General features: G+C 34.5%; 2 protein-coding genes across 2 annotated transcripts; one reads left to right on the top strand and one right to left on the bottom strand.

Annotated features, from left to right (window-relative positions):
* Nucleotides 6306-8476, bottom strand: LOC107645858 (acyl carrier protein 1, chloroplastic). The gene is made up of 4 exons (XM_016349985.2): nt 8269-8476; nt 7553-7663; nt 6893-7015; nt 6306-6764 (listed from the first exon to the last, which is right to left on the bottom strand). Exons 1-4 carry the CDS (start codon nt 8338-8340, stop codon nt 6642-6644), a joined length of 429 nt encoding a protein of 142 aa, XP_016205471.1. The 5' UTR covers nt 8341-8476; the 3' UTR covers nt 6306-6641.
* Nucleotides 8677-10979, top strand: LOC107645859 (trafficking protein particle complex subunit 6B). Its single transcript, XM_016349986.2, has 4 exons — nt 8677-8988; nt 9254-9371; nt 9469-9700; nt 10655-10979. Exons 1-4 carry the CDS (start codon nt 8837-8839, stop codon nt 10681-10683), a joined length of 531 nt encoding a protein of 176 aa, XP_016205472.1. The 5' UTR covers nt 8677-8836; the 3' UTR covers nt 10684-10979.

The raw sequence follows: 11705 nt of genomic DNA, 5'->3' as shown, positions 1-11705 counted from the left end.
GCGGGAGGTTATTGAACCACCGTATCGCATGTCCCGCCAAAGTGACCGGGAAAGCACAGCACCTTACCTCGTCTCCCACTCCTTCTAGGTTCATCCTGGCCTCAAAGGCCGTGAGGTGTTCCAGCGGATCTTGCGTTCCGTCGTACCTCATGTCCGTTGGCTTGTCAAAGTGTTTTGGCAGCCGGACCTCGAGTACGAAACGATGGAACGGGGTCGCTCCCATTATCACGGGTCCCTGGGTTCTCGCAGTTCTTCCTTCATCGTCTTCCCGACGAGCGTCTTCGTGTCCGCGATCCGTTGTATGCCGCCTCTCATGTCTGGCATAGATGACGAGGTCATGGCGTCTTTTCGCGCGTCCTCTCTCCCCAGCGCTTTCGGACTCAGCCTGGGGGCTGGGCGTGCGTCTGGAGTGGCTCCTAGAGTGAGAGCGGGAGTGACTTTGTTCCGGGATGTGCTGGTCGTGCTCCCTATCTGCTAGCCGGCGTTCCAAGTCTTGCATTCTGTGGCGTATCTCTTGCATTATTCTGGCGTGGTTGTCGCCAGTTCCCCCGATGGGGCGTCTCTCGTGAGATTGTGTTGTGTGTCTTAGAGGGGATCTTGTGAACTGCCGGGAAGCAGTCGCGGCGGGGTCCCCTACGGGCTCGGCCTCGTGGCCTGTTCCACCTTGGACCAGTACGAAGTCCATGGACGAGTTTCCCCACAGACGGCGCCAATGTTCGGTAAGTCGGGTACCGGACGGTTCAGGTTGGTATCCTGGTTGGTGATGGGGATCTCGTCTGGTCGTTGGCTGCCGGTTGGGTGTAGGCGGGGTCTCGAGCACTTCGTGTGGAAAGGGGGGTGTCGCCTGCAAAGACACTCTGACGCTCTAGTCAGTAAATGTGTAGGCGAAAAGGGGGTAGAGTGATGTGTCACGTACCTCGGGGGAAGGGTAAGACCTTCCCTTTATATACTATGTCAGAGGTGGGCCCGACAAGGACAGGCCCACTTTCTCCGAGGCGTACTCCTCACAGCTGTATCAGAGCTGTCAGGGACGCGTGTCCGGGTCGGCTGCGGGCCCCCCACCCCCGACCGTTCGGGTCGAGTAGTTCTCGGGTCAGGCCAGCCTGTAAGGGGGTTTGGGCCAGGCCGTAACAATTCATGAGGTGTTCAACTTACTTTTTTGAGAGAAAGTAACAACTATGATGACTCTAGTTGATTATCTCTTGCAAAAAATGTTCATATAGCAATTTGGAGAGAAAAACATAAATATATACATGATCATTCAAATATTACAAAACTTATGTGGTACACCTGAAAAAGTGTCTAAAGGTGTTCTCTCCATCTTCATCAGGTTTTCGTAGAAAAAAAAAACACCTAGAATGAGGGGTACATATATAAATCATGATCAACACACATTAAAGTATTTTCTTTTTTTCGTTAAAGAAGCAATGAGAAGAAAATAAAGAAGTGTTTATCATTTATAAGATGACACAGAGAAAGTGTCACTCTAAAGATATTCACTTAAAAAACGTTCATTCAAAAGGAGTTCATTTAAAAAGGTACTAATAATTTGAATAAAGATGTCCGCTCAACTCTATCAGTCAGGTATTCTTTAAAATTATGAGTACACACCAGAAAAGCAAGTTTTAAAAAAGAAAAAAAAGTATACATGTGCATCGAAGTTCGCACATTTGACACCCTCTGAGCCAGCATCCAGGAGTTCTTATAACAGTCCTTCTTATGAGTCATCAATACTACTTGGGACTAGCTACAGTTAACATGATCTCCAATTCTTCTACAACAAGAATTTTTTTTACAACAAAAGTTCTCTCTACCATGGAAGAAGATCTCTACAACAAAAATATTCTATCCAAAGAAGGGTTAGAACTTTTCTACTATCTCTCTTTAATACATATACCCATCTTTATTAATAATGTTAGATGCCATAAAAAATTATCATGTATGGGTAGAGTCTTTTGATCATGGCTATGGTCTAATTAAGTAAAGTCGAGGTACCTATAAATCATACAAACACTTGCACATGAATGCATATTATATATCACATTTGTCCCTTCAAGTGTTTTTAAATATGTTTGTTAATGCGCAAAATCATGTTATACACAATCAACCAATAAAGTTGGGCAAGGAAACTCATCTACTTTTTCACTATGCCTAGGTTTTGAAAAGTTAAAGATGTAATATATTATCAAGCAGCCTCCTAATGAAAGAGTTTTCAATTAACTCCAAAAATCTCAATAGAAGATATCGCTCATGAAAAAAATCAAGAAAGTTATCATTCTTTACTTTCCCCAAGATGATTTTAATACTTATTTTGAAGTAAATAACAATTTCAATTTTAAAATTCTATACTATTATAAGAATGTTGTTCGAAAAATACCTCTATAAAAAACATCACCTCAAAGGACACCAATTCAAAATAAAAAAAGAAAATGCAAAACACTCAACGTCAATTTTTGCTCAATTCATAAAGGTACATTCTCAAAAGTCTTCAACTATGTATCAACAACTATAATAAATTAAAAGAAAACAACATTGGAGCATTTGAATACCTCAATCTTTTGAAAGCAATATTCAAAAAGCCAAAGAACATTGCAAGTAAGGGAGCAACTAGGAAGTTTTCTAATGAAGAAAAATCAGAGGTATGAAAATTATTTTTGATATTCTTTACGTGATAAAATCATTGACTCCTCGTACTCTTGTAATCTCATATTCTATTTGGTGAAGTATATGAATGTATTGTATGATATTCTAAGTTTACACTTTACAGTTTTAGGGAAATACAAATGTTGAACATTCTATTAGTAAATTTCTCTAATTAAAAAAAAAAAATTTCGAATTTCTCAAGATTATGCTAGACAAATATATATTTTTTAATATGTTTAAAAATTCATTTTCTTGTTACAAATGAATATTACTCCTAATTTTTAATTCATTTTTTGTCTATTTGTATTATTATTAGAAACATGTACAAATGAAGATATGACATTTTTCTTATAGTTGATTTCAAAAGTAACAATCCAATATACATAGGGGTTGAGATAGGTTACATGAGAACAAAAAAAATTATATTCAGATACAAAGACAAAGAACATCTGATATCTCAAGATACCCTAACAAGATGATGATACAAAATATGTAGTTTGAAGGAACATTTTGTACTCTCAAAGACTTAATGGGCATTTATGATTGTGCATAAAAAATATGAATAATTTTTGTATAAAAATAATTTTAAAATGATCCGAAAACATGACAAAAAGAGCTAAGTTTTTCTTAGAGGTGTTGGGATAAAACCCAAAAAAACAGCATAAAAAGTTGAATTTTTCTTTAATGAAAACTAAATTGGTGGAAGTAGATTGGTTAGATTTAAAGTGTAGAGAGTGTTATCTAGTTAAAAAGAAACCAAACTAAATATTCTTTCACTAATGTCACATGTCATGAGCACTGTTTTAGTTAAAAAGATTTGAAATGATGGGAAAGTCAAAATATTTTCTGCCAACTACCCTATTTAGTAATAAGTTTTGGGATAAAAAGGATATGCTAAATATTACATTATGGAGGCCACTCAGATAAACACGCCTAAAACGTCTTTTTTTAAAGATGTCTTTATGTTGTGTTTTAATTGGTTTTGGTATAATTTATTCGGTGTTCCTCATCACATATTATTAAATTCCTCAAAAGATTTTCTTTCCAAAAACAATAAAAAACATTTATTTTGGACTAAAACAAAAAAGGTAATAGATTAACTATTAGATTTTTTTTTAAAAGATTATTTACATAAAAAAATATATCACATTCATCAAAATATATATATATATATATATATATATATATATATATATAAGCTCTTAAAAAATTTTATAAATAAAAAAATAATTATATTTACGTGAGACCAGTTTTATCGGTTCAACCAATGATTTATCAGTTGAACCAATAAACCAGTGAACCAGTAGCTTGATCAGTTCGATCACTGGTTCAGTTCTAACAATTATATTTCAATCTAATTTCAAAAATTTCGATTTACTCAATTTAATAGTTATGACTCACAATTGGTTCCTAATCAAGTAACAACAAATTATGTCTCCCAATTGGTTCTAATCAGTTCTAACAATTATGTCTCCCAACTTAATAGTTATGACTCACATTGGTTCCTAATCTTATTTTTGTCACTGTCTCACAAAATCGTTAACGACATGCTGAAATGGACTAACAAATGCTACATTATACATTCTAGCGACTATTTGATGTGACAATTGAAATTTTTTTACCTTATTTTTTATTTTCAACTAAACACTTAAAACCCTAATATGAGTCACGGATACCTAAGTTAAAAAATCAAACTAAGTAAATTAAAATCTTTTGAGGAATTTAATAATATGTGATGAGGAACACCGAATAAATTATACCAAAACTAATTAAAACACAACATAAAAAAATCTTTAAAAAAAGACGTTTTAGGCATGTTTATCTGAGTGGCCTCCTTACATTATAACTATTGGACAATGTATTCCTCACTCAAGATGGCTTTACACTAGGGCTGGAAGTGAGTCAAGTCAGCTCATGAGCTAGCTCGAGCTCGACTCGTTAATAGCTCGATAAGCTAAGCTCGTGAGCTAGTGAGCCAAGCTTGAGTATATTTTTAATATTATATATATATTAATTATATTAATTATTTAAAATTTTATATTTATTTTTTACATATAATTTTGATGTAGGACATAAATAAAAAATTTATAATTTATTGATATAGAATTATAAATTATGTATTTATGTTTCTATTATTTGAGCCAAGTCGTGAGCTCGAGCCAGCTCGTGAGCTTTCGGTGAGTCGAACTTGAGCTTAAGAAATAGGCTTGATTGTTAATGAGTCGAGCCGTGAGCCAAGCTCAATTTTTGTGAGCCGAACTTGAGCTTGGTCTAGCTCGTCTCAACTCGACTCACTTACAGCCCTACTTTACACTATAAAAAGAGTTCAACTCATTTTTCTAAAAAGACTTTTTTTTTTTTGAAAAACCAGAGAGCTCCTATCAATTTCTCTTCTCTAATTCTTTTCCATTGTTCTTCATTTTGTTCATCAACTTCAAACAAAAATTCAAAAAATTAGCATTCGGGTGTTCCAACAACAAGATTAATTAACCATTGTCAATTCTAAAAGAGCTCATTCATTCTTTTGTGACATTAGTGAAGGTCTTAACACTTGTTTTTTACCTCTATTTCTTATCTTTAGTTTTTGTGTTGCATATTTGCCATTAATAAAAGTATTTTTCTCACAAGTTTATTTATCCTTAATCTCTCATCTTAACCTTTTTTCACTTAATCTATTTTACAAAACTCACCCGAATCAAGCGGTTTACGGGCTTTTATTACTTCTCATAATTCGCGACAAGATTTTGCGGTTTACGTATAAATTCAACAACCAAAACCATGGTAGCTTATAACAACTTATATAGAATAGAGTTAGGACTCAAATATAATGTATTTTAGAATGTTGTATTTGCATAAATTTCTCATTCAGTTATTTTATACATGTCATTTGCCGTTATATAAATTTTAATTTTAGTGTATTGATAGTGTAAGAAATTTTACACCATCATTCAATCATATTTATATTATACATTTAGATGACTTTTGAGCAGAGAATTTAAAAATTAGTTTATGCGTTTCTATTACATATGATCTGTTTTTATTCTACATAAGCTTTGTTTATATAATTGTTGCGTCAAACAGGCAGTGGACATTGAATAGTTTTAACTTTTAAGGCAAGATATATGACAAGCTTCAGTGATTTTGGAAATGCGCGATAGTTAATTATCCTTGGTTAAGAAATGCATGAGGAACTGGAAAGCTGATGCGTCTTTTTTTCTTTTACTGGCACACCATGACTTCTTTTGCTTCATGGAATAAACTATTCAATGACTTGAATAAACTATAATCTATTCATTTGGTATTTAATACAAACGGCTTACAAGCAATCAATGACTTGAATAAACTATAGGAAAGTTATCAGGTATATCTGAGAATATCGGTGTTCCAGTTGTTTTAACTGTTGATTTTAATTAATATATATTATATATTTTTTATAATTAATATATATTATATATTTTTTATAATTTAGATCAACAGTTAAAACAACTGAAACATTAGTATTTTCGGTACACCTAATAACTTTCCTAAACTATATAATCTATTCATTTGGTATTTAAGCGCGCATTTTTAGTTCGGAACCGACTTTTAATGAGTCTGAATCTCCTTCCAATTATGGTTTCATAAGGTGGCCAAATCTAACCGAAAATGAACATGTTTAATTTTCTCAAGCCAGGCCATATCATCATTGTTATTCTTGGAAGCAGACGGAAAAAACATGAATTGCAGCAACGGCCAATTGAAATTGCTATTATAACACATCAATATATGAGATTACAACCGTTGCTCCAATGAAGATAACATGGAATAGCACTAATTATAACCCACTTGATGAAATATAAAGGTTCCATATCATTTCGACAAACAATAGGGTTGACAAACTTGTTTTCGCAGCTTCACACAGCTACAACACGACACACAAAATTATCCCACACCATAGATATTGAACAATTCTGATAATGAGTCCATGTGTACCAATATCTTCCGGTATACATGGTTTATCACTTTTTCTGAATGATCTCTTCAATAAGGTCTGCAGCTTCCTGAACAGTAGTGATGCTCTGTGCACTATCCTCTTCAACGCTAATACCGAATTCCTCCTCAAGACCCATCACAATCTCAACCTAAAAGGCATGATATCATCAATTAAGTCAAGTTTCAAGACCCATGGTTCTTAATTTATGAACAAAGTGGTGAATGCAATGTAAGAAATGAGCATTAAACAATAGCATGTTAAGAATTACTTGATTACCGTGTCTAGAGAATCAGCTCCTAGGGCTGAAAATTTTGACTCCCCAGTAACTGGAGAACTATCAGGTAGAGCAAGCTGCTTCTTTACTATTGTGCACACCTTGTCTACTGTCTCTTGTTTAGCCTGGTTATGGCGTTCAATAGCAGTGTACTCAATGAAAAAATAAATAAAAGGAAAACAAAAATTCTTGGATAACGAACTATCATAGGCAAGTGACATAGTGTCAGACTAAATCTTCATCTGATAAACAAAGTAGAGACTTCAGATAACATGTTCCCAGAACCCATTATATTATTTAGTTCACATATTCTAAGAAAACGGTTACGGCTATTGGCTAGTTTACTCACGTTTCTTCAGTCCAAACCATATCTTATGTGTTCAGTATTTAATTCAATGAAAAAACAATCCCTAGTTTAATAGAAAAGCATAGTTGAGATTTGTGATCACAGGTTATAAACCGTGTATCATTTTATTTTTCCAATCACAACTTCTATCAATTTAATTAGCTCCAAACAGATAATATAACTTGTTAAAGGTGCAACCCAGTGACAAAGTCCTTTTTAAAGTTTCAAGCAGTCTAACATATGGTGATTTGATGTTCATGCAAATGATGGTTAATCTCTGAAAAATAAACGCTGAAACACTTCACTAGCTACATACCGCACAGGAAACTGTGAGGCGAATTGAGCGTGGCCGCAAGTTAAAAGAAACATTCCTCCGCCCAAAGCTGGAAGTTAAAACCGAACTTGAGCTGGAAATTAAACTACATGCCTGTTCAACAAATTTATTGAGATAGTCAATTTTAAAAGAAATGACACCAAAATAAAGTAAAATAAATACATTCCTAAGAAAACTGCTTCTGTTCAATTTAGTGGGGAAATTATAAGCTATTTCTGAGCGATCTTAGTGCATGCCAAAATTTTCAGCTTTACATCAACTCTATATTCATTTCGTACATTTCCATTTCTCAATCCTAAGAAACTCAGGGAGTTCAATCAAAGCCTATGTGGTCCCGCGTTAGAGAGGCAGACGCTAACGCAGGGTTTCACATGTAGCAACACTACTAGTATAAACCTCAATCACGTCACGTTCTACAAGTATGCTACTAAATTGCACAACTACGAACTACCGAAAGATAATAGATAAATGATATTATAAACCTCATAAATTCTTGACAAACCAATTAGTAAAAAACTAAATCAAAGGAAAACAGCACAGAACTGAATCAAAGCCATAATAATAAGCACTAGAGAAAGAAAACAGCAGCGAAATCAGTAACAGATTCTCACCACACAAGGAATAAAGTTAAGTTCGTAGTAGTAGTTACGACTGATTAAAGAGGAGAGATCGATTGGAAATGAAAATGAAAACGATACCGGTATTTGATTCAGCTGAGAGCGGAGAGAGCGCATAGAGATGGAGTTTCCGGTAAGTGCATTTGCCGCCATCGCGATACTGCGTGCGTTGAAGCGAAAGAGCGCAGAAGAAAAAGAAAATGAATATAGAGGAGAGAAGGTGGCGGAGAATGCGAAGAGTGTGAGCGAGAGAAGAACGCTGAGAATAAGTAGGTGCGTGAAATTGGACCCGTCATTCCTGAGTGTACGAAAGAGTCCTCTCGTCCGACTCGGAGCTAAACTTCTTTTTTCTTTTTCTTTTTTTTTTTTTGGTCATGACTTTTTTTTTTCTTTTTTCTTTTTTTGAGAACCAACTTTATTTGGGATAACTTCAACAATACACTCAAGCCCAATTGATATGGGCCTAGGCCCATTTTAAACTCAAAGTTATGGAAGAGTTGATTCTTCTCTGACCAAACCGAAAAGAGAAAGCGTTGATTCCTGCCCCAGTGATGTCGTGGATCGGAGCCAGTGAACAGTGATTCTGCTTCTTCCATCTTCTGCGAGAGAGAGAGAGAGAGAGAGAGAAAGAGAGAGAGAGAGAGTGAAAATGGTGAGGGAAGTTGCAGAGAGTTGCGTTGATAGCTTGTTGACGGAGATGGTTGCGAGCTATTGCAACCGATTCTACGCGAACAAGCCTGAGCTCGCCGCCCGCAGAATCGAGGCCATTGGATACCAGGTCGGTCATCAACTCTCCGAAAGGTAAACCCTAATTTCCACCATTGCGTCGTTTCAGCTTCTGGATGTAGATCTGTTGCCAAATTCATTAACACTAGTTGGACCGATCTAGAAAGTTAACTTGCAAATTAAGATGCACCACAATAAATTAAGCCTTTTAACTATGATTCATGATTCTGCTTCTCTATATAGTTTTACTTAATGAATATTTATAATGGTTTGATCATGAAATTTTAATGAATTGGAGGAAAGTGTTGGTGTGTTTAAACATACTCTGGTGACTGGTCAGGTACACCATGGAGCGACCGCGATTCAGTGATCATCTGGAAGCCATAAAGTTCATCTGCAAGGATTTTTGGACTGAGCTCTTTAAGAAGCAAATAGACAACTTGAAAACAAACCATAGAGTGAGTTCAGATTAGAGCTGTATTCATTTGGTGGTGTTTGTTATATGGTTTTAGATTGGAATGGATGGTCATGGTATTCGTTTGCTACTTGCTGCAGGGTACCTTTGTATTGCAAGATAATAAGTTCCCCTGGCTTGAGCGGATATCGATTGATCCATCAACTGATAAAGTTAATTCAGCCGAGGACGATTCTTTGACTACAGCTGAAAACAAGGCTGCAAGCACAATAAGCATGCATCTTTATTACCCATGTGGCATCATTAGAGGAGCTCTTTCAAATTTGGGAATTACTTGTGCAGTTACTGCAGATATATCAAATCTTCCAGCATGTGAGTACTTCTATTTAGTTTGCATTTGTTAGTGAAGAGATTGTAAGGAATAGTTTGCATTCACTATGAATGTTATCTTCTGAGTACAGATTATAATATAACCTTATGTAAGTTTGAGTGATGATTATCTCTTTTTGGGTGTAAGAGTTATTGTGTGAAATTATCGGAACTGTTTGAAAAAGGTTTGAAAAGGGTCCAGTCTATTTGATATCTAATGGCTAATGGTGAGAAGTTTATAGGGTATTTTCACTCTATAGACTATAAGTATCATTTTTACATGTTGATTGTGTACCATGCGACCAGCCTTATGCCATCACAGACAGGCTGCTGTATTTGCCTTTGCACCAAGGGATACCATCCAGCTGTAGGCAAAAACAGTTCTGGAATTTTCAAAAATGTTATAGTTTCTTAATGTCCTGCTTGATGATGATTGTATGACTTAGCTTTCAAATTTCATGACTTCCAAATCTTTCCCATGTGGAATAAATCCAGCAACCCTTGCAATAATTGATTGTTCCAAGTTAGGAAGTTTTATTTTGTACCCTTGTTAGTAGAAAATTTTCACACATATTGAATACCGAAATCAAAATTGAGGTTTAATTTGAATTTTCCCTTTTTGTTTATACCTGTTAATAGAGTTGGTTATTTGTTCTTACTATCGATTATAGTATTATACCCTGAGAATGAGATAACTGTTGTAGGGTCAAGACTCGAGATATTATTAATTTAACTTGATAGAGATATTGACATCATTGGCTTAATTTGTGTATAATTTTATATCTGGAATACTTGATGCTGTTAATTTCATTAATAGTGACGAATGGTTTGCTATATTTTGTTATGACAAACTATTGTCTTTGTACACAATGTGAAATGGCAAAGTAATATGCAATGTTTGTGTCTGAAACATTTTCCTTGTTTATAACCAGTCTCCTTTTGTACATAATCGTGCAGGCTCATTTGTGGTACGTGTAAAAGCGTGATGAGTTCACAGTTATGTCAATGATGGAAGTGAGAACAATGTTACGATGTCTGCAAGTTCTTTTGCATAATTTGCTGACTGGGAATTGTTACTTTGCCATCTTTACACTATCAAATGTTATTGAACTTGTTGTATAGAAAGGGCTCCTGAGGAACTTGTTGGTTCGGACGCAAATTGTATGGAGATTACGATAGTATAATTTTATTGTACCGATCACCATTTGGTAGAGGGTGATTTCTTTAATGACGATCTTAAACTAATCCATTGCTTATAAGGAACTTTCAATATTCCATACAATCTTTTTTGAGGTTCTGACCCTCCTCCGCCCCCTACACCCAAAAAACCCATAAAATACGGGTCGGGTTGAAACGAAAAACAAACAATAAACATTCTTCAACTCATGCCCACCCCCATCGCTAAGAATTGGGCATGGGTTAACTCGTCATCTATTCTTTTTTTTTTTCTCCCTACCATTCGTTTGTCCAATTATACATGTAGCGTATGTAAGATCCCAAATTTTGCATCATATAGTTAGCTTGATGATCTGAATGATTAGTTTATTAAATGAATTATTTACCTGCCAAAATGTCGGTTTAATTTTACACTATAAAAATATTATATAATTAACAAATATTATCATTTTAAAAACAGCACTTGATCAATAATAGTTTGTATTTATAGTTACAAGAGTTTGCACACAAGAAGTACATATTTTGTATTTATATAATTTGTATTTATATTTATTATTGTACACATATAAATTAATATAGTTTGTATTTATATTTATTAAAATTTGTACACACGAATTAATACAGTTTGTATTTATATTTTTCAGAATATGTACATATAAATTAGTAAAATTTATTTATTAAAAATAATTTAATATTTATATTGAATAAATAATAATAAAAAGAGTAATGTTACCTATCCAAATTTTTTTATGAACTAAATTTAACTAAGTTAAATAATAATACTTAAAATAATACTAATCATAACTGATTTTTTTATATTAGATCAATTTAA

The sequence above is a fragment of the Arachis ipaensis genome, chromosome B06 (genome assembly GCF_000816755.2).
Source record: "Arachis ipaensis cultivar K30076 chromosome B06, Araip1.1, whole genome shotgun sequence".
NCBI classification, from domain to species: domain Eukaryota; kingdom Viridiplantae; phylum Streptophyta; class Magnoliopsida; order Fabales; family Fabaceae; genus Arachis; species Arachis ipaensis.
Note: the sequence above shows the minus strand (reverse complement) of the source record. Positions and strands in the feature narration are given on the sequence as shown.